At 38.2% G+C, this 21314-nt stretch overlaps 1 protein-coding gene and 1 long non-coding RNA gene across 3 annotated transcripts; both read left to right on the top strand.

The window, feature by feature from the left end:
• The first annotated feature begins 8450 nt into the window (after positions 1–8450).
• On the top strand, positions 8451–10871 carry LOC126633822 (caffeic acid 3-O-methyltransferase 1-like). 2 transcript variants are annotated; one of them, XM_050304380.1, is made up of 5 exons: positions 8451–9169; positions 9736–10046; positions 10276–10340; positions 10439–10767; positions 10820–10871. In XM_050304380.1, the coding sequence occupies exons 1-4, from the start codon at positions 8766–8768 to the stop codon at positions 10733–10735; spliced, it is 1077 nt and encodes a 358-aa protein (XP_050160337.1). In that variant the 5' UTR covers positions 8451–8765; the 3' UTR covers positions 10736–10767; positions 10820–10871. The 2 variants fall into 2 exon arrangements, with proteins under 2 accessions (XP_050160337.1, XP_050160331.1); XM_050304374.1 differs by having other exon boundaries at positions 8452–9169; positions 10439–10831.
• A 1461-nt stretch (positions 10872–12332) lies between these two features.
• Positions 12333–18827, top strand: LOC126626459 (uncharacterized). Its single transcript, XR_007624697.1, has 2 exons — positions 12333–12492; positions 17506–18827. It is a non-coding gene; the product is annotated as an uncharacterized LOC126626459 (long non-coding RNA).
• The last annotated feature ends 2487 nt before the right edge of the window (positions 18828–21314 follow it).

The raw sequence follows: 21314 nt of genomic DNA, 5'->3' as shown, positions 1-21314 counted from the left end.
CGAAAGCAAAAGCAAGTGAGTGTGAGGTGGAGAGATCAGGGTAAAGGAACAGAAAAGAAAAAGAAAAAAGATCATGTCATTGGGAGAATATTTTAGAAAGCAGCAAAAGAGAAAGCAAAAGCAAGGAATAAACATCATACCAGAATGATGCAATTTATTTTTATCTTTCGGAGACATCTGTATAAACCCCATCAGAGGGTAATATGTATAAACCCTATCAGAGGGTAATATGTATAAACCCCATCAGAGGGTAATAATAAAAAAATAAAAAATAAATAAAAAAAAACGGCAAAGCCCAAAATAAATGGGTTGGAATGTTGTGTGGAGGGCGAAGGCCCATAAGCCTAAAATGGCACCAATCAGGTCATCAAAAGTACGCCCAGTACTCCGCAATTATTCGGCAACCCGCCACTATTACCACCAACCAGGTGATCAAAAGTACGCCCAGTACTCCAAAATTATTCGGCAACCCGCCGCTATTACCATGATGAAGTGTAACCCGTACTCTAAATATCATTTGGCAACTAGCCATTCATGCCACCAACTAGGTGATGAAATGTACAACCCGTACTCTAATATCATTTGGCAACTAGCCATTCATGCCACCAACCAGGTGATGAAATGTACAACCCGTACTCTCCTTCATGCCACCAACCAGGTGATCAAAAGTACACCCAGTACTTCAAATTATACATAAGCATTACTCATGTCATTCATACATAAACATTCATGAGCATCGCTCATGACAATCATACATAAACATTCATAACCATTATTCATGTCAACATTCATGAGCATCACTCATGACAACATTCATGAGCATCACTCATGTCAATCAACATAAACATTCATGAGCATCACTCATGTCAATCAGCTTCAAAAGCTTCATATACAGAGCTCTAGCTTCAAAAGCGTCATTTACAGAGCTTTAGCTTCAAAGCTTCACTTGCAAAGCTTCACCTACAAAGCTTCACTTGCAAAGCTTCACCTACAAAGCTTCAGTGCAGGGTATACAAATACTGCCTCCAAACAACCGCCACTTCGGCCCATACATGGATTCAATTTGAAGTATCTAGCCAACAGACTCTATTGATCGAAGACTTGGGGGACTACATTATGTACCATATATTAGGCCTCAACTGGGCCTCATGAAAAATACTTGGGGGACTTAGCCCATTATCTATGTACTAAGGAGCAAGCCCTTATTTTATAAAAGAGACTCCCTCACTTTCATTAGAGAGCACTCATGAAAAATACTTGGGGGACTTAGCCCATCACTTATGTATTGAAGAGCGAGCCCCTATGTTATAAAAAGTACTCCCTCACCTTCGTTAAAGAGCATCGCCGCCAGCTGAGCAACCGCCTCGCCGCGAGCATCACTCCTAACCCATCATTCATGTATTGAGGAGCGAGCCCTTATTCTATAAAAGGGATTCCCTCACCATCATTGGAAAGCATCAACTCTAGCCTATCATCCATGTATTAAGGAGTGAGCCCTTATTCTATAAAAGGGACTCCCTTACCTTCAAACGCCACAAGCCGAGCCAACCAAGGCAACATAAGCCACGAGCTGAGCAGCCTCGCAACGTGTGCTACTTCTAGTTGAGCATCATTTCAGATTGAGCACTGCCTCATATCGAGTATCAGTTCAAGACAATATCTAGTTACTTCGGCCCACACATGGACTGAATTTCAAGTCTCTAGCCAAAAGACTCTCTTGACTGAAGACTTGGAGGACTACTGTTTATACCATATTTAGGGCCTCGTATTTAGAACTCGTATAAATACTCGGGGGACTTAAATGTAATTACGTAATAAAGGAAGGGGCAAATATGTAAAAAGGGGAGGAGCCCTTATTCTATAAAAGGGCATCCTCACCTTCACAAACTCTAAGCCTCTCCTATCTAGAGGAAAGCTCTCACACTCTCTCCCTCACTTCTCAGAGAAATACAATACAATCAGTGTGGACATAGCCCAAACCTTAGGGTGAACCACAATACATCTTGTGTTATTTACATTTCTTGCAGATTCACGGTAGGATTTACGTTGTACCAAGACCTCCTGTTTTGTGCATCAACATAAGTCATTGTTTCTGGAATATAAGTTACTGATTCTAGAATCTAAGTCACTATTTCTGGATCCAAGTGAAATAGACACACTGTTTCTTAAATGTAAGTTAGAAAAGAAATAGTGAAATTCACTGTATTTGGATTCAAAGCAAAATAAGCATCATGTTTCTTAAATATAATCAACTGATGCATGAAAGAAAAGAAACAGTCAAAAGTTAAAACATAAACTGTTTCTGGAATCTAAGTTAGTGAACTTCTGAGCCCTATATTACTGTTGCAGGATAATATTAGTAGCAGAGAAGGTCGAATAGGTATTCTCCAGGAAATCCTCTTTGGTTAGGGTCTCGTTACAGAACTTGAGAAGTGATCGGATTCGACAAACTTCAGAATTATATTCATTCACAGACTTAAAGTCTTGGAAGCGCAAATGTTGCCAGTCATGTCTTGCTTCAGGCAAAACGATGTCATTTCCATGATCAAAACGATCAGCCAAAGCAACCCAAGGTGCTCGATTTGTAGTGCATCATGAATGTGTCTTCGGATAAAGATCATGGTAGTGGCTTTCTCAACTTCGCCAACTGCGTTGTCCATCTCATCTTCAATGGCGGGACGCAAATTCTTTGCGGTGAGGTGAAGCTTCACATCTTGGACCCACTTGAGATAGTTTCTTCCAGAAACCTCTAAAGTGGTGAAGTCGAGTTTGTTCAAATTCGACATGTTCCTATCCCAAAATAAATGGACAAGATGTGGTTAGTGTAATGGAGAAAAAATCAATACATTCACATAGGAGTAGAACATTCAAGTTCTAATAGACATGTATTGGTTTAAATTTTCATGAAAAAAAAAACTTCGGGTTTTCATGTGTGATGTTTTAAAGAAAACTTTAGGTTTTCAAACAAGGCATGTTTGTAGAAACTTTAGGTTTCGAAATAATTATGAACTTCAGGTTCATATGTTCCTGCAGACAAACACAAATATATATGCAAAAATATGCAACAAGAAAATATGCAAATAGATTTGTATGTCCAAAATTATAATTGAATTAATTATTATTTGGACTTCGAGCCAAAATTAAAGTGCAGGTTAAAAATTATAAAACCCAAATTGTCTAAAAAAATAAATAATTAAACATCGGGATCCAAAATATGGACCAAACCTAGGGGTGAGCTTATCAAATTTGGGTCGTGAGGTCCAGACCCAAAAATTGGGCTGATCAGGCCTCAAGGAAATTTGGGCTGCAAGCCCAATGGCAACAAACTGGCTGCAGAAAAAAGTCCAAAGAATTAGAGGCCCATATGGGCGCTGATCAAGTGCGACATGGTGCAGGTGCACTGATGCATCAACTACATGGTAGGATCGCGTGCATGTGGGAACATCGATGCACTAGCTCGGTGCTGAGAAAGGAGAGAGAGATCTGCAATTTTGTTATTGAAAAAAGAGAGAGAGAGAGAGAGCTGTCTTGAACTTCTTGAAACCATCGCCGTCGAGGATCACCACTACACTGACCTACACAATTCAGTTGATTTTTGGGTTGAGTTGGTCGAGATCTGCGTTTTGATGAAGATGAAGGCTTGTTTGGTCGATGATAGGACGACACTGTAGGGAGAAGGTAATTGAGTTTGGGTGTCAGAATCAGAAATAATTCAATGAATAAAGAAAATTACTTTTTAATAAATAATGGATTGAGAATATATAATAAATTAAACCAAATATCTAGGAGTTTGTTGCCGAATCTGTTATCATCTTTAGATTAGGGTTTTCTTTGTAAATAACTAAACATACAAGGTCTTTTTGGATGTATATACTTTGTGTATTCTTTTACTTTTATTTTTTCATTTTATCATTCTTTTATTATCTATAGAAGTATAGTTTTTTTTTAGATGTAAATAGGTACTTATTTACAAGATATATATCGTCTAGCTGCCTAGGCGCTAAGCCCTTGTCCACTGCCCAAGGATTAAAATATCGATATTATCGGCGATATTTCGCCGATAATATCGATTTGGTGAGATGACGATATTTGTATACTTATCCATTTACTTATTGTCAAAATATCGCGATATTATCGATAATATCGCTTCTTCCTCTGCAGCTCCGGATCGCTCAAGCTCCGTCACCGATCCGTTCACCGACTTCCCCTTCCTGAACTTCTCGCCGTTGTTTCCCGCCTGGGTTTACTGCTAATGCTGCGGGTGCACTGAGGACGCGTAGAACGTGCTGTAACAACTGAGATCCTGCATCCCATTGACCAAGACGAAGCGCCGCTGCCGCCATTTACTCTCCACCTCCATTCTTCTGTGGCCGCACGATTTGGATCTGAACATAGGCAAAGCTACATCGCCCCTCCCCTCGCCGGAAATGAAGCCCAGGCGCGATTGTCCGCCCTCTGCTCAAGTCGGAAACTTGCAAGTCATGAAGCCCCTCCTGCTGCTGCGCGCTGTTGTGTTTTTTAGAGGTGTGGAGGTGTTGCTTTGAGAGGCGCAAAGTAAACCTTCGCGTGTACAGAGTAGAGTAAAGAGAGGAACAAGAAACAGACGAACAAGAGAAACAATTTGCAGAGTATACAGATTACAGAGTCGAGAGAGGAAGAAGAAAAGCATTTGGCTATGTTACTGAGTGTGCAGAGAGAACACGTGGCCTGTTTCAAGCCACTCCCACGTCTCACTTCTAAGGATACGTGGCTTGCTTCAAGTCACTCTTCTCTCTCTCTCACTTTTGAGGATTTGAATTCTCATTCAATCCAGTTTGAACCGGACCCGTGACCAACACAGCCACTCAAGGGTCGGTATAATGTGGATGTATTGGTTACATAAGTGATAAGTCATAATGGAGGAAATGGACTCAAACTTGGTAATTGCCAAAATTCTTGTTTTGTCAAACTTATTTAGAAATTTAGGTTTAATTTTCACGTACCTTGTTTTCCTTGCTTGGATCATTAAGAAATAATCTTGGACATATAAACACATAAGATTTAGGATCATTTGTTAGTGTGTTCCTAAAAAAAACACAAATGTAACACATTCTAGTCTTGGTTTTGTTTTAGTGCAATGTGTTTGTTTCTTTATATGAAATCTCGTTGGCAACAATTGTAACTTGTTTACAACAACCACAGCAACAAAACCTTATACTATTAAATGGGGTCAACTGTATAAATCGTAGAACGTTACTGGGGTTACCATGTAATGTATAAAATGTAAAATATTGTACTAATTCATTATATATAAATGATTATGATGTGTTTAAACTTCTTTCATTAATTACTACATATTTTCTACACTCACAATGTTTGCCAGCTCGCCATATAATAAACTTAAATCAGTTAAATCCATCATGCAATGCATTTCCTTCCAATTTTTTGTGATAAACTAATAGACAATTGACTAAATAAACATCCTGCAAAGTTTCAATAAAAATTTCCAAGTTTTTCTTATAATTTCCGTGGTTTCCATGTTATTTTTATCGATATCGATAATATCCCGATATTTCCATCGATATTTCCATGTTTTTGGACTACCGATATTTCCAATATCATCGATATTTTATACCTTGCCACCGGCCGACTAGCGCCTAGCGGTTTTTAGACCATTGGTTACAACAGAAAGCTCATAAGCTATTTATACAAAACATAGCTGAGTTAATACTAACAAACTACTTAATATCTTCTAGTTATACTAAAATGCACCAGACTTTTATGAACAAACCATTAAAGATTACTTAACGACTTTTAGCTATGCTAACAACTCAATGCACCAAATGAGGCCACATGTAACTGGATCAAACACATCACATAATGACACACAATCACTTAATATTGTCAACTATTTTTTTCAAAGTGACAATTTTATACCTATGTGGTACTGTATGGGTTTAAATATTATATTTGGACCGAAGATGGATAATTCACAATGGGATTAATTCTTGGTGAATTTAATTCTTGGCTCAATGATATTCCTTCAGGCCAGATGGTATCCAGCCCACGATGGATGAGACCAAGTCCTAACAAGAGTAGGATTCTTAAAGGCGGATTAGGTGAAGTAGTGGTTCGGCCTAGTCCTAATTAAAGTACAACTATATAGGACCAGGATGGGTTTGATAAGATTCAAATCATTCTAAGAATCAAAGTTTGTTGCTAATTAAGATAAGGAATGTATCTAAAGGTTCAGAGTCCTAGTTCTCGTAGAACGGGTCGAAGCCGCGTGTAGATTAGTTTTGGCTAGTGATAGGAAAATGTTGAGATATTCAGAGAGACACTGAAGAAGTATAGGTCTAGTGGGACTTTATTGCAGCATACTTAGTTATCATGAAACTCGCCCATACAAATAGAAGTGAGTCGACAACGTGAAAAATACCTTCAACTCACAAATGCCCTACGCAAAAAATTGCTCTACGCGAACATCTCTCATACTCTAAGAAACCACTGACTTCCCTAACTCCATCAACAAACCTTCAGTTTGGAATAACATCAGTGCATTGACAACTGAAGACATCTTCAATAATGATTAACCGCGCTAGAGCCATAAAATCAGGCGACTGAGAAGTATCTTCAATTTGGAGTAACAGTGTTGCTTCGAGTTCGGCTGGTTATCTATCCAAATCTCTGTCAGCGAGGAATCTTTGTATTTATTGTTGGAAGAGGTCATCTCATTAGCTTATCGGGAAGTGAGGTGTTGTCAAGTTATTTCATACATTGAAAGTCAAGCTTGTCTATGATTGGTTATTCTCAGGTGCATTTACAGTCAAGACACTTATCTATTTTGAGTATTTGTGTTCTTACAGTTTGATCCCAATTCGGCACACCTATATTTTTAAAAATATAGTTGAAGCAGTCGAACCTAGTGCAGAAGATCATGGACTTCGGAATGACTAGAGACCTTGTCTTCAAGTTCTAGAACCCAAGGCCAAGACGTGTTCCTTCATAGACCGTGATCACTTGAATACAAAATTCAGTAGCGCAATCGACACCACCACCACATTTATTCTCCTCGCCGACCGAGCTTGCTACTTGAAGATTCGGCAAGAACGGAGTGAACAAAACAACTTGACTACCTCGGAGATTAGAGTTATGATATTTACACCTTCATTTGTGGGATCAGATCTAATGATGGGTCCAGGTTGTGAGTTGGCACGCCTCACCAGAAGAATATAGTTAGCTCATTAGTTACTCGGTATGTACACCACAGAGGCTTAATAATTTTTAAGGCAACAGTTACTCATCAAAATTTTGTGTTGGATGCCTTTTAATTCAAGCTTTGAACTCTTATCAATTATAATTATAATTATAGAAGCAATCATCTTTTCAATTTGCTGATGCCTATCTAGTGTTGTTTAAAGCGCCATAATTCTTCTTGTGGAATTGTTTTAATGACCTACCTAGACGAATGAGGTTCATTTCTTGATCCTCTTTATAAGGATTTCGAGAATCTTTTAATTATATTCGTTCATCGTATATCATCTTATCAGAAATCATTGTAATTTTTTTTATTTAAAATTAAATCTAAATAGTATTTGAAAAAATTAACTATACGATATACAATAAATGAACATGATTGAAAAATCTCTATGATCCTCACAAAGAGAATCCAAAGAAGAACCTTATTCCACCAAGACAAAGTGGAACTGGCACCTAGCCCCGACACCATGATATAAATCGCCTTTTTTCTATTAATGAGATCTTATCCATATCATCATACAGATTTGCTGGGGGATAAAATAAGAAAGGGTCTACTTTATCTTTTATATAAACATGAGAACCCTTTCTACACATACGAAAGTCATGGAACACATATAAATAGCATTTCTAACAAACCCATCCAAGCCTCCACCACCGTCTTCATTATTTGACCAATTAGGTTCCCTAATATATATGATCTTTTGCATCCTGAAAATTTTGAAAATGGTAAAAAATAGTTTTGGACGTGGGTAGAAAGGAAAAAAAAATGGAAGAATTGTATGAGAAAATTGAATTTTGTGTGGACAAAGTACATAGATATTTATAAAGTTTTTGGGTTAATTTTTATTTAAATAGTTTTTTAATTGTTTTTGCCGTTGATTTTAATTTTGGCTGTTTAGATTTTTTTTACCGTTAGATTTAATCATTTTCGATCTCAATTGTTAGATTTAATGTATTATAAATTAGACTTAAAAAATAAAGTTTGAATTTGCATCGTTAGATCAACCGATGGTCCAATCAGATCGGACGTCGGATTAAAAACTAGTCGTTGGCCTTGATTTGGGTGGCCAATAAAGTTGTCGGTGGTGGATCCCACCTGATGTAGCTATCTAGCGTGTGGGAATGTGGTGCGTATCAGTGAGCCGAATGTGGATTTTTTGCAGGCACGTGCACACACAATGGTGGGCTAGGTTCTTAACTTTGCCTGGTATTTTGGGTAGAAATTAGCCCAAGAAAAAGTTTTAATCCAATTTTTTTTTTCTTACACTTACTAATTGGAGAAACTTTGAGGGAGTTTAAAACTTAAATTCCCAACCATTGCAAATAGTCTAAAGAAAAAGAGAGAAAAATTAGACAAAACTCAAATGGAGACAAATGAAGAGAAATGTAAATTTACCATATTAATATTTTAGTGAAGTATTATCGGAACTTTTGAATTAACCAAAAGGAAGTTGTAGCTTTATATATAGAGAAGATAAGTAAACACATTCAAGTGGCATTATCACAATACAAATATAGACAGTGCAATGGCCCTGCAGCTGGAAGAAGAGGAAAACTTCTGCTATGCCATGCAGCTTGTGTTTTCTTCTGTTCTGTCCATGTCTATGCAATCAGCAATCGAGCTAGGCATTTTCGACATCATAGCGAAAGCCGGTCCTGGCGCCAAACTCTCTTCATCGGAGATTGCAGCTCATATCGGCAGTGGCACCAGGAACTCTGAAGCACCGATGATGTTGGATCGTATTCTAAGGCTCCTTGCCAGTCACTCTATTCTCAGCTGCTCTGCAGTTGCTAATGAAGAAGATGGGTCTGATTCTCAGAGGCTCTACAGCCTTGGCCCTGTGTCCAACTACTTTGTGACTAATGAAGATGGTGTTTCTTTGGGTCCCTTGATGGCATTGATTCAAGATAAGGTCTTCCTAGACAGCTGGTATGTTTAGTACTACGTACTCTCTTGCGCTTACTAATTAAACATGTCTTAACCCTTCTCTTTTTGTTCATTTATTTTGTTTTAGTAAAATTATTAGAAATAATTAGAGCAATGGTCCTGAAATTTAGTTTAATTAGAACTTGGTCTTTAATTAAATATATGTGAGTATATATTGGTCTCCGACCTTCTTACAGTGAAGATTAATTATTATTTTAAATAACTCTATTAGAACTTCGTTCCTTTTTTGGGTAACAAAAAAATCTAATTACTTAATACAAAGTAATAATAAAAAAAAATTGTCAGCACAGAAAAGTACGAGAAATAATTCAACTCTTGTTAAATTGAGTAGTTCAAACTTATTTGGCAAATTTTCATCTGTTTCGTATCTGAAATCACTTGCAACTTATTTATTCACAACAAATTATACAAATTTCCACATCAGTCACGACTCATTGGTGAAAAAGTTTTGGTGTCTCTCTAGTTTTTTTTTCCTTTTTTAATTAGCCTAATTAATAGTAATTTATCTTTTTAACTCTAACTTGAGTGGTACACATTGACATTGATAGGTCCCAACTGAAAGATGCAGTTGTTGAAGGAGGAATTCCATTTAACAAGGTCCATGGGACGCATGCTTTTGAGTATCCAGGTTTAGACGCCAGGTTTAATCAAGTTTTCAACACAGCAATGTTTAACCACACCACTATTGTCATGAAGAAGATTCTTCATCTCTACAAGGGCTTTGAGAAACTTACCCAACTTGTTGACGTTGGTGGTGGTTTGGGAGTGACTCTTAGTCTAATCACTTCTAAACATCCCCATATTAAGGGTATCAATTACGACTTGCCACATGTCGTAAAACATGCCCCTTCATATCCTGGTAAAAATTACTTTAGTTAATTTGATTCATGATACTTAGTTGGAAACCCTTTTCCTCTTCCTGCACACTTATGTTTAGGCTTCGCCTTGAATAAAAAACAAGAGACATAAATAAACAGCGGTATACAAAAGACGAAAAAAGACGTGCGGAAATCATTTTCCTTCTTAATTAGTTTTTTTATCTTGCACAAGCCATGCAACTTGAAACAGGAGTTAATTTATTTTTGCAGGGGTGGAACATGTTGGAGGAGACATGTTTGCAAGTGTTCCATCTGGGGATGCCATTTTTATGAAGGTAATTTTTCAATTTCTCGAGCATTAAATTTTTTTTTTCCATTTCAGTTTGAGGTCATACTAACAAAGGTTATAATTTATCTTTTGATAAATTTGTAGTGGATACTTCACGATTGGAGTGACCAACATTGCCTAAAGCTGTTGAAAATTTGTTACAATGCTATTCCAGAGGATGGGAAAGTGATTATCGTGGAAGCAGTTCTTCCAGTGATGTCAGAGACTAGCACCGCCGTGAAGAGCACCTCCCAAATTGATGTGCTTATGATGACTCAAAACCCGGGAGGAAAGGAGCGGAGCCGAGAAGAGTTCATGGCTTTGGCAACTGGTGCAGGATTTAGTGGCATTAAATATGAATGTTTTGTCTGTAATTTTTGGGTGATGGAGATCTTTAAGTAAACACCTGCCTCATGGAAGTGTAATTCTGGCCTCTTGACCCATCAATCACAAGGGCACTGATGTAATTCATAATCAACTAAAAACACTTACCTCGAATGGACCCTCTGTCTGCAAACATGAAAAGTCTTTACTCTCATCACACCCTTCAATATTCGAAAGTCTTCTACTCTCTTCAATGTGGCCAGAATATGTTTTCTTTGGTGTTTAACCCCATGAACTGCGAAAACTTTATATGTGTTGTTTCAGCAGTCGAAACCTTTAATTTGGGTCGAAGAGACAATGCATCGTAATCTTTACCTCAAGACTATCATATGCGATGAGACTACTTGAATTTTTTTAGTCATGGACTCGCACCTTAATTCTTGGCAAGCGAGATTTCTGACTGATTCGAATATGTTTGCATGATATATTGTGCCACTGTGATTCGAAACATGAAGCTTGAACTTTATTTGAAATGTGATTCAGTGTTCATGTTATGAATTGGGTAATGCTTTATTATTATTTTGTTGGACCATGTGTAGATGTGTGTTGGGATAAAAATAAATCCGATTCATAATTCATATCTCGGAAACACCTATGCTTGCGAGCATGATTGGCAAAATATTTTTCTTAAAACTACAAGAGATGTATTAAAGCAACTTGTGTACATTTGTATCTGATGCAGTAAGAATTAGGTGTTTTTATATGAATACACCTTATAACTTAGTAGAGGGTTAAGTTTGAAGGTGTAATCGTCTTGATAATTTGTAGTCTTCTTCTTTATTTTAGTCACTGTAATAAGAATTATAGTTTGGAATCCGTTTTCTTCTTTCCTCGTCCTTCATTTTGTAACATGGTATTAAATTGAGTTCAATACCTCTAGGTTCAATCCGCATTTGTTTGTTATTGTTTGTTTATCGATTCTTCATCTCTTATACTTCTTATTTAGTTTGGCTTATCTATAGTGCTAATCCGTGGATTTTGTCGTTTTTCACTGTGGGTTCGTTTTTTTGTTTAGATTTCACTTCCGCTTGTTTTTTGTTCTTTGGACTTATGCTTGTATTCTTTCCTTGTTATTGTTTCCAACTTTCATTTGTTTAATTTTTTTGGTTATACTACTTCTCTTTGTTTTTTTTAGTGTTCTTTATTTGAAGTTATGACTGCTTGGTTTCTTGATTGTCTTTGACATACGTAATTGGTTCCATGAACAGAGAACTCCATGACCTTAAAGAAGAAATTCTAGCCAATGCACCCCAAGGCCTCTAACTAGTCGACACCGAGAACCATATCGCACACTACAACCGCTACGAGGTGAAAGTCACTAGTGAAGGCATAACCCTGGAGCCACACAGAGACCTTGTGAGCCATACCCTTGGTACAAAAATAGCGGCCTGTTGCGACCATCACCGCCTCACTGCGTGCCGAATCGATTGCCAAACCCAAGCGAGCAGCCACCGGAGAATTGAGAATGAACCCCTCCAATAGCATAGCGTGGCCTTGAGAACGCTTAGTGGCGGAAATAGCGTTTAGAGCAAGAGGATGCTCAAGTTGTTCCACCAAAATCGAGGGTGGTGTAGTAAAGTCATCAGGATCCGTTTCGGGATCCAAAAAACCTTCATCAAAAAGAAGCATGAGAATATGAGATTGGCGGCATTGACGCCCCGATTGATAATGATCATCGTAGTTAAAGCAGAGACTCTTCTCTCTACGTGCACACATTTCCGTTTGTGTGAGCCGCATGACCGGTTTAGGTGATGGTAGGGAAGTTGTTGGCAGAGGTGGTATTAGAGTTTGTGTTTTATGTGTTTTTCAATGGAGATCTCTGTGTTGGAGGTTGAAGAACAAAATAGAGAAATGAGAGAGAAGAAGATTGAAATGTGTCTCTTCGATTTCACTCAATATCCAAAAATACATTTGTAACCGTTATGTATGTAGAGGAAGGGAGATCCTTCACTCACCAATACACAACACAATCTCAACCATACATTGCTATCATCCTATGAGATGATGCCACTTGTCTTGTTATATCACTTAGATCCTATGCTAGAGAAGAGACCACTTGGACTATGATCCAATGGCTCAGATTACATCAGCAAGATAAAGCACATAAAAGGAAAATCAAAATTTGTAACTTTAGCTCCAAGATATTAGCTCAAGGGTTATTTATCAACACTCCCTGCTAACCCTTTAGCTGATTTCACACCAAGTAGATCTCTTAGGTAGACAAATCGATCTTTTGACAGAGCCTTGGTCAGTATATCTGCAATCTGGTCTTCTGTTTTGCAGTAGACAAGTTCAATCTCCTTTGTTTGGATAGCTTCCCTGATAAAATGAAATTTCCTACTGATGTGCCTAGTTCTCTGGTGTAGAACTGGATTCTTTGCCATTGATATGGCTGAAGTGTTGTCGCACAAAATTGGTGTGCCTTCCACTTGCTCCTCACCAAAATCTTCAAGCACAAACCTTAGCCATTTAGCATGTGATGTTGCTTCTGCAGCACTGACATATTTTGCTTCTGCAGTGGACAGTGCCACTGTGTTTTGTTTGATTGATGCCCATGAAAACATACCGGATCCAAGTGTAAATGCATATCCTAAGGTGTTTCTCATGTCATCCTCACTTCCTGCCCAGTCACTATCACAGTACCCTATCAGAGTAGTTGTCTTCCCTTTTACAAATTCAATTCCAAAATCAAGAGTGCCCTGAATATATCTCAACACCCTTTTGGCTGTTCCCATGTGTTTCTTTGTTAGGTTATGCATGAATCTAGCAAGTAAACTAGAAGCAAACATTATATCCGGCCTTGTAGAAGTCAAGTATAACAAGCTACCTACAATTTGTCTATATTCACTTTCATTTGCTGCTTCACTACCATCTGTCTTGCATAACTTCTCATTCACAGCCAGTGGTGTTGCCACTGATTTGCAATATTTCATCCCAAATTTCTCAATAAGCTTCATTGCATATTTTCTCTGGTGGATAAAAATGTTTTTATCTGTTTGCACTACTCCCATGCCAAGAAAATGATGAAGTAACCCCAGATCAGTCATCTCATAATGCTGCATCATGTCATTTTTGAACTCTTCGAGTAGTTTTGGACAACTTCTAGTATATACAATATCGTCCACATAGAGTGAAACAATAATGATACCTGTAGCTTCACTAGTTTTGACATAAAGTGTTGCTTCACTAGAACTCTTCTTTAAACCTGCCTTGCCGAAATAGGAATCTATCTCATCATACCAAGCTCTCGGAGCTTGCTTCAACCCATACAGAGCCTTGTTCAACTTATACACCTTGGTTTCTTCACTCTCCTTCACAAAACCTTGTGGCTGCTCAACATAAACTTCCTCCTTCAAAGTTCCATTCAGAAAAGCAGATTTTACATCCAACTAATATAGATTCCATTCCTTCTGTGCAGCAAGTGCTATCAAGGTCCTAATAGTATCTAATCTTGCAACCGGGGCGAATGTTTCATTGTAGTCTATCCCAGGCTTTTGGGAATAACCTTTTGCCACCAGTCTAGCCTTGTTTTTCTGCACGGATCCATCAAGGTTCAACATGGTTTTATAGACCCACTTAACACCAATGATTGGCTTGTCAAATGGTCTATCAACTAGCTCCCATGTGTTGTTCTTCTCAATCATTTCAAGCTCAGATTTCATTGCATTTTCCCATGAGTCATCTAGAATAGCATCTTCATAGTTTTCAGGTTCTACAATGCACATGTTACACTGAGCCATGATCTCATTTACACTTCTCCATTTCTGTGGTGTGTGATCAGTTGTTTGAGAACTTTCGAAAACATTCTCACTTAGTGATGCAACAACATCCTCCACTTGAGTTGATGTATCCAAGAATTGTCTTGGTTCACATACTTCCACTTGATTCTGTCCTTCACTACAATCTGCCATTTGATTCTCAATAATCATGGGAACTTGTATTTCACTCGTATCAGTGTTCTCCCACTCCCATGAAGCATTCTCATCAAAGTGTACATCTCTAAACAGGATGATCTTATTAGAACTTGGATCAAACACTTTGTACCCTTTTTCACAGATTCCATAGCCTACAAAAATACACTTGCGACTATTTTCTTCAAGCTTATGCCTTAGTGTTGAGGGAATGTGCACATAGCATAGTGACCCAAAGATCTTCAAGTGTGCAATGCCTGGTTTTCTACCAGTGTATGCTTCAAATGGAGTTATCTTCTTGAGGGACTTTGAGGGACATCTATTAAGTATGTAGACTGCAGTGTTCACAGCCTCTGCCCAAAATGCATAAGAAAGACCTTTTTCATGCATCATAGACTTTGCCATTTCCACCACAGTCCTATTCTTCCTCTCAGCTCCTCCATTCTGTTGAGGAGAATATGCCATGGTTAATTGCCTTTGAATTCCAAGCTCATTGCAATAACTATCAAATTCAGTTGATAAGAACTCTCCACCCCGATCACTCCTTAGACATTTCACCTTATATCCACACTGCAACTCTGTCATTGCTTTAAACTTCTTGAAACAATCAAATGCACTTGACTTGTTTCTGAGAAAATATACCCAAGACATCCTAGTACAATCATCAGTGAACAATAGAAAGTACTTATTTCCAGAGATAGATTCAGTTTGCATTGGTCCACAGATATCTGTGTGAACCAATTCCAAAGGAAATTTTGCTCTCCAAGCTGATTTTGATGGAAAAGACTCTCTGTGTTGCTTTCCTAGCATGCAGCCTTCACACACAACAGAGGTTTTTTCCAAATGAGGCAATCCATGAACCATTTCTTGATCTTCAAGCATTTTGATGCTTCTGTTATTTAGATGCCCCAAACGCTTATGCCATATCTGCATACAGTGTGTCACACTTGCTTTCAAGGCTATCTGATTTGCTGGCATCATTGTAAGAGGAAAACACCTGTTGTTTGTCATCTGCACTCTAACCACAAAATTATCCATTGACCAACCATCGAAGATATTCACAATATTTCCTCCAAACAATAGATAGTACCCGTGCTCCATCATCTGTCCAACACGTAGCAGATTCTCTTCAAGTCCAGGAACAAGCATCACTTCTTGAATGTGCTTTCTTCCCAATTTGGTCTCTATAACAAGAGTCCCCTTTCCTGCAACCTGAACAATCTCTCCAGTTCCCATTTTCACCCTGGAAGTCAGATTCCTTTGGATGTTGATTAGTAACCTTTCATCACCTGTCATGTGGTTACTACAACCACTATCAATGTACCATGAATGATTCATCTTCACATCTGTCATAGCATTGCATGCATAGAACAGGGTACCAGTTTCTTCAACATGGTTTACATAGTTCACCTTCTGTATATTTTTGTTTCCATGGCAGTCTCTGATCACATGCCCAAGTTTCCCATAACCTGTGCATTTTGGCTTCCCTTCAAACCAACATTTGCCATAATGCAATTTATCACAGTGTCTACAAGCTGTCTTGTTTCCATCATTAGAGACATTTGGTCTTTGAACAAAATTTGGCTTATTATCCCACTTCTTTCCTTTGAATTTCCAGTTTTTCTGAAACTTTTGATTTCCAGAATAACCTATTCCCTTAGAGTTTTTACCTCCAACATTTAGACTAGCAAAAGCTCGTTCAGTAGAATTTTCAGCATGTCTATCCAATCTGAGTTCAAAACTTTTCAGAGAAGCAACTACCTCTTGAATCTCAAGAGTTTCAAGGTCCTTAGAATGTTCAATTACGGAGCAAATAGGATCATATGATCTAGGCAAACTAATCAACAATTTTTGCACAACTCTCTCTCTAGACAGATCCTCACCATAACTCTTCATTTGATTCATTATATCAAACAATCTAGTGAGATATACAGATAAGGATTCACTATCTTTCATGCGAGAATATTTAAATTCTCGACGCAAACCTTGCAATTTTACGCTCCTTACTTGCTTATCTCCTCTGAACTCTTGCTTCAGAATGTCCCAAGCACCCTTTGAGGTCTCTTCGTTCACAATTCTGGGGAAAATTTGGTCTAAGACAGCACCTTGGATCAACCCAAGTGCACGAGCATCCTTCATCAGGATTTCAGCTAATGTCGGCTTCTCCACTTCCGTGACCTCGATCTCTTTTATCTTATTCTTCTCCTTCTTTGGATCTGAAGCATCGAACCCATTTTCAACGAGATCCCATAACCCATGAGATTTCAGAATGGTTTTCATTCGAATGCTCCAGAACTCATAATTTTCTCCATTGAAAACTGGTGTGCGAAGCTCAGCAGTGCCTGATCCTGCCATGTTAGACATCGGATTCAAGAAATCACACCACCTCGATCGTCGTATGAGCTAGATTGCAGCTCGAATCAATTCCAGTTTTCTTTTCACAGATTTACGCCCAGTTTAGATAACCGAACCTGGCTCTGAGGCCATATTAGAGTTTGTGTTTTATGTGTTTTTCAATGGAGATCTCTGTGTTGGAGGTTGAAGAACAAAACAGAGAAATGAGAGAGAAGAAGATTGAAATGTGTCTCTTCGATTTCACTCAATATCCAAAAATACATTTGTAACCGTTATGTATGTAGAGGAAGGGAGATCCTTCACTCACCAATACACAACACAATCTCAACCATACATTGCTATCATCCTATGAGATGATGCCACTTGTCTTGTTATATCACTTAGATCCTATGCTAGAGAAGATACCACTTGGACTATGATCCAATGGCTCAGATTACATCAGCAAGATAAAGCACATAAAAGGAAAATCAAAATTTGTAACTTTAGCTCCAAGATATTAGCTCAAGGGTTATATATCAACAGGTGGGAGGGAAATGAAGGGTTGGGTAGATGGCGTGGCTAGAGAGGAAGAGATGGGTTTAGGGGTGTGGGTTTAGGGGTGTTGGCAAAGGAACGAGAAAACAGAGGGCAAGAAGATGAATGATGCCCCTGTTTGTGCTCATAAATACAAGCGAGTTCAATCGCATGGGCTAGGGATAAAGGCTCTTGTGCCACCATATCATCTTGTAATTCATCTTTGAGGCCCCCTAAAAAAAAACCCAACAGCTGGGCATTAGACCAATCCGGAGTTCGACAAGAAAGCCGAATAAAATGGTCAATGTAATCTTCAACCGACCCGATTTAAGTTATATGAGAAAGAGCCATGTGAAAATTCAAAGGATCGGCCGCCCCAAATCATTGCAGCAATTGGGTTGTGAAGGTAACCTACGATGAGAGCAGAAAACACATTTTGAACCAACGAAGTCAATGGGCAGCGTCGCTCACTACTGAGGTGCATGCCCGCTACTGTCACACGACAGCGGTCCTTAATCTCATGGTAGTCAAGAAATTCTTTTTCCATGGTAGTCCACCGATACGGATCATCCCCGAAGAAACGAGGAAGTTCAATCTTCAAATTTTTAGGCCCAGCAAAGGGTGGGGAAGGTGGCTAGTAGGGTTGAGGGTTGGGGTCCCGCAGATGGAAAGTAGAGCCACCAGAAAATATTGGTATATATCTGGAGGGTGGAGGACGGTTAGTGGAATGGTACAGTGAGTGAAGTGGTGGTGTGGTGTAGGAAAGGGATCGATGATGGACCAGCGGCCATATGGGAATCGAACGGGTGGGTAGTCGTGATGGGTTGGGAAGGCATAGGTCTGTGGAAAAAAAGGTAGAGCCGAGAGAAATCAGTATGGAATCGATTGGGATTTGGGAAACGGGTTAGTTAGGTGCTGAGTTTTGAGAGAACATAACTTTTCAAGCACGGCATGTTGGAAGTTCTGCTACCGAGCTCAGTTGACGGACAGATCGGCGATGTGGTGTTGCAGATCGTCATGGCAGAGATTCATCATTGTCATCGTATCATGGAGGCCATGAAGCTATGTGAAAATCAGTTGCTGTTGAAATTCCTTGTTAAGCTCCGCCTCAAACACATCAATCACCGTCACCGACGCCCTGCTCTTGCCCATGGAAGGACACCTGGGCTCGTGATACCAAATGTTAGGTACCAATCGAACAGAGGAAGCAACGTAAGAGTAAAAGAGAAAGTGAAGATAAGTTAAAAGATTAATTCTTTTAAGTTTTGATGTAATTATAGCCTCATATAATATCTTTAAAACATTTCAATCTCATACGTTATTTATCATTTCATACGTTATTTATCATTTCATATCAATATCATACATTCGTTAAAAAATCTATTAAATTAACAGTTAATGATTATGTAACAAATATACAATCTACCTTTGCACTGATGTGACTGTGAACTTGGCACTGTATGCATAACAAATAAAAAAATTAATTTTGTATAAATAAGAACTTAAAAAAATATTTGAGAAAACAGAGAGCTTAAGGGGAGGGATCCCCATTTTCTGAAAAAAAATGAGGATTAGGTGTGGGGCCCACTTCACATCAAATTTCAACGATCCGAACCGTTTATTTTGTTAGTCTCGATTCATAGATCATCCTTGCAAAAATTCAATTCAATCCGAAACCATTTGCTTATTTAATTACCAATATCAAATTTCATATTTTCTTATATAACAAAGTATTCGTTCATTTCCTTGAACCCAATTAGATGTCTTAAACATTTCCAATTTAGCTAATATTTTGCAAGGATGATCTATGAATCAAGACTAACAAAATAAACGGTTCGGATTGTTGAAATTTGATGTGAAGTGGGCCCCACACCTAATCCTCATTTTTTTTCAGAAAATGGGGATCCCACCCCTTAAGCTCTCTGTTGAGAAAAAAGGGATTCATCCCTTTCCTCTTCCCCGTTTCTTCCTCCCCCGTCCCATCATCGGCACCTTCATCCTTTTCCATTGCTCCTTCACATTCTCTCTATGTCCCGGAAGCCTCGCCGCCGCGCCGAGGCATCCCTCCACCCCAATTACGGCCTCGCACCATGAGCTCCCAACTTTTCTTCCGACGAGACCCCCATCTCCGACTCCGAGAAGGACAAGATCAAGGGCCTCATGCACTCCGCGACCCAGGACCCAAACTCTCCCTCCCTCCTCCTTTCTCTCTCATCTCTCTCCCTCTTTCTCAGTGCATTTTTTTTCTATTGTGCTAGATTAGGGTCAATGACGTTGTATAATCTATCTTGATTTGCTTTTGATTTCAATTACTACGGTTTTTGTTTTTGACTTGAAATTGAAGAAAGAAAGTTCATTGGCTTTGTTTAGTTGATTTGCTGGGTTGATATGTACAGAAATGGGAGTGCCAATTCCTGCAGCTGAGTCGGAGAAAGGAAGGAAGCGGAGAGGATCCCTTTCCGAAGCGGAGGGACGCCGTGGAGCTCCACGGAGATAAAGGGCAGCCTTTTTTTACTTTTTAAATTAATTTTCTTTAATAATTAGTTTTTTTATTTGTCACGTCATTAAAACTTTGAATTCTATATTTATCACATCATCACTTAACGACGGTCAAGTTAAGAAATTATGTAGCGAAGTATAAAATTGAAACAAAAAATAAATAAATGTATAAGATTGAAATATTTTAAAGATATTGTATAAGTTTGTAATTGTCACCAAACTTAAAAGGAAATAAATTGTAATTTACCCTAATTTATTTCATAACCCAAAAGTATATGCACTGCAGACTTGTACCTCCATTAGCCAAAAACAGGCAAAAGAGCACAAGTGCTGAGTCACCAACTAACAACCATTACAAATATCATAAAGGATAATAAATATAAAGTTGCAATGAGTCATGATATGGTTCTAACATTATGAACATCTCTCTCTTTATTGATGGAACCCATACTTGGGGTTTGATTAATTTCGATTGAATTTGTTTTAGGTTTCTTCACAAACCTACTGTCTCGATGCCAATCTCTGCCTTCTTTGCCTCTGTCAGGTTATTTGACGATTAGTTTTTTTTTCTTTTATAGGTTTTTTGTTTTAGATTATTCATTTACTGCAATGCTTAATTTTGTTTAAATTAGAATTTGATTTATAATCAATGCATAAGTGATTTTTTTCTTCTAATGGGTTTTGTTTGATTCGAAGAGTTCTGCAAAAGTGATTTTTTTATTTATATTAATTTGGGTTTTGTTTGCAGCAATCCATAGTTTCCTGTAAGATGAATGGTTAATTGGTCTTGAATTTTCTTGGTTTTTGTAATAGAATCCATAATTTACTGCAAAGCTGAACCTTTTTAGTTGGTTTTCAGTTTATATTTTATGATTTACTGAAACTTTTGAACTCTATTAAATTGGTTTGTGTTTTCAGGTTTCGTAATTTACTGCAAAGCAAAATTATTTTTTATCAGTAGATTTTAGATTCTATAATTTACTTCAAAAATGAATTTTGTTGCTTTTTTTCGCAGTTCGAGCCAGTTCGTATGAGCACCCAAATTGTTTCCCCGCATCTTGGTTAAGGTCTTTATTGAATTTTGATGCTTTGAAACCTTTCTTTTAGTTGTTAGTCTTTCCTTCAAAACGCATTCTTTGCTTCTCTGAGGTATGATGATCTTGTTAGCCTTGTTAGATTATACAATTAAAACACAAATGAATGAGTGACTGACCTGATTTTAATGGCGGCCATGGAAGTTGAAACCAAAAGTAGCTGAGCACGGCAACACCAGGATCTTCTATAAACTCTTAGCCGAATACAACCACTCTATGGGAAGC

This window comes from Malus sylvestris, chromosome 1, assembly GCF_916048215.2.
Source record: "Malus sylvestris chromosome 1, drMalSylv7.2, whole genome shotgun sequence".
Taxonomy (NCBI): domain Eukaryota; kingdom Viridiplantae; phylum Streptophyta; class Magnoliopsida; order Rosales; family Rosaceae; genus Malus; species Malus sylvestris.
This window is presented reverse-complemented; position numbering and strand designations above follow the sequence as displayed.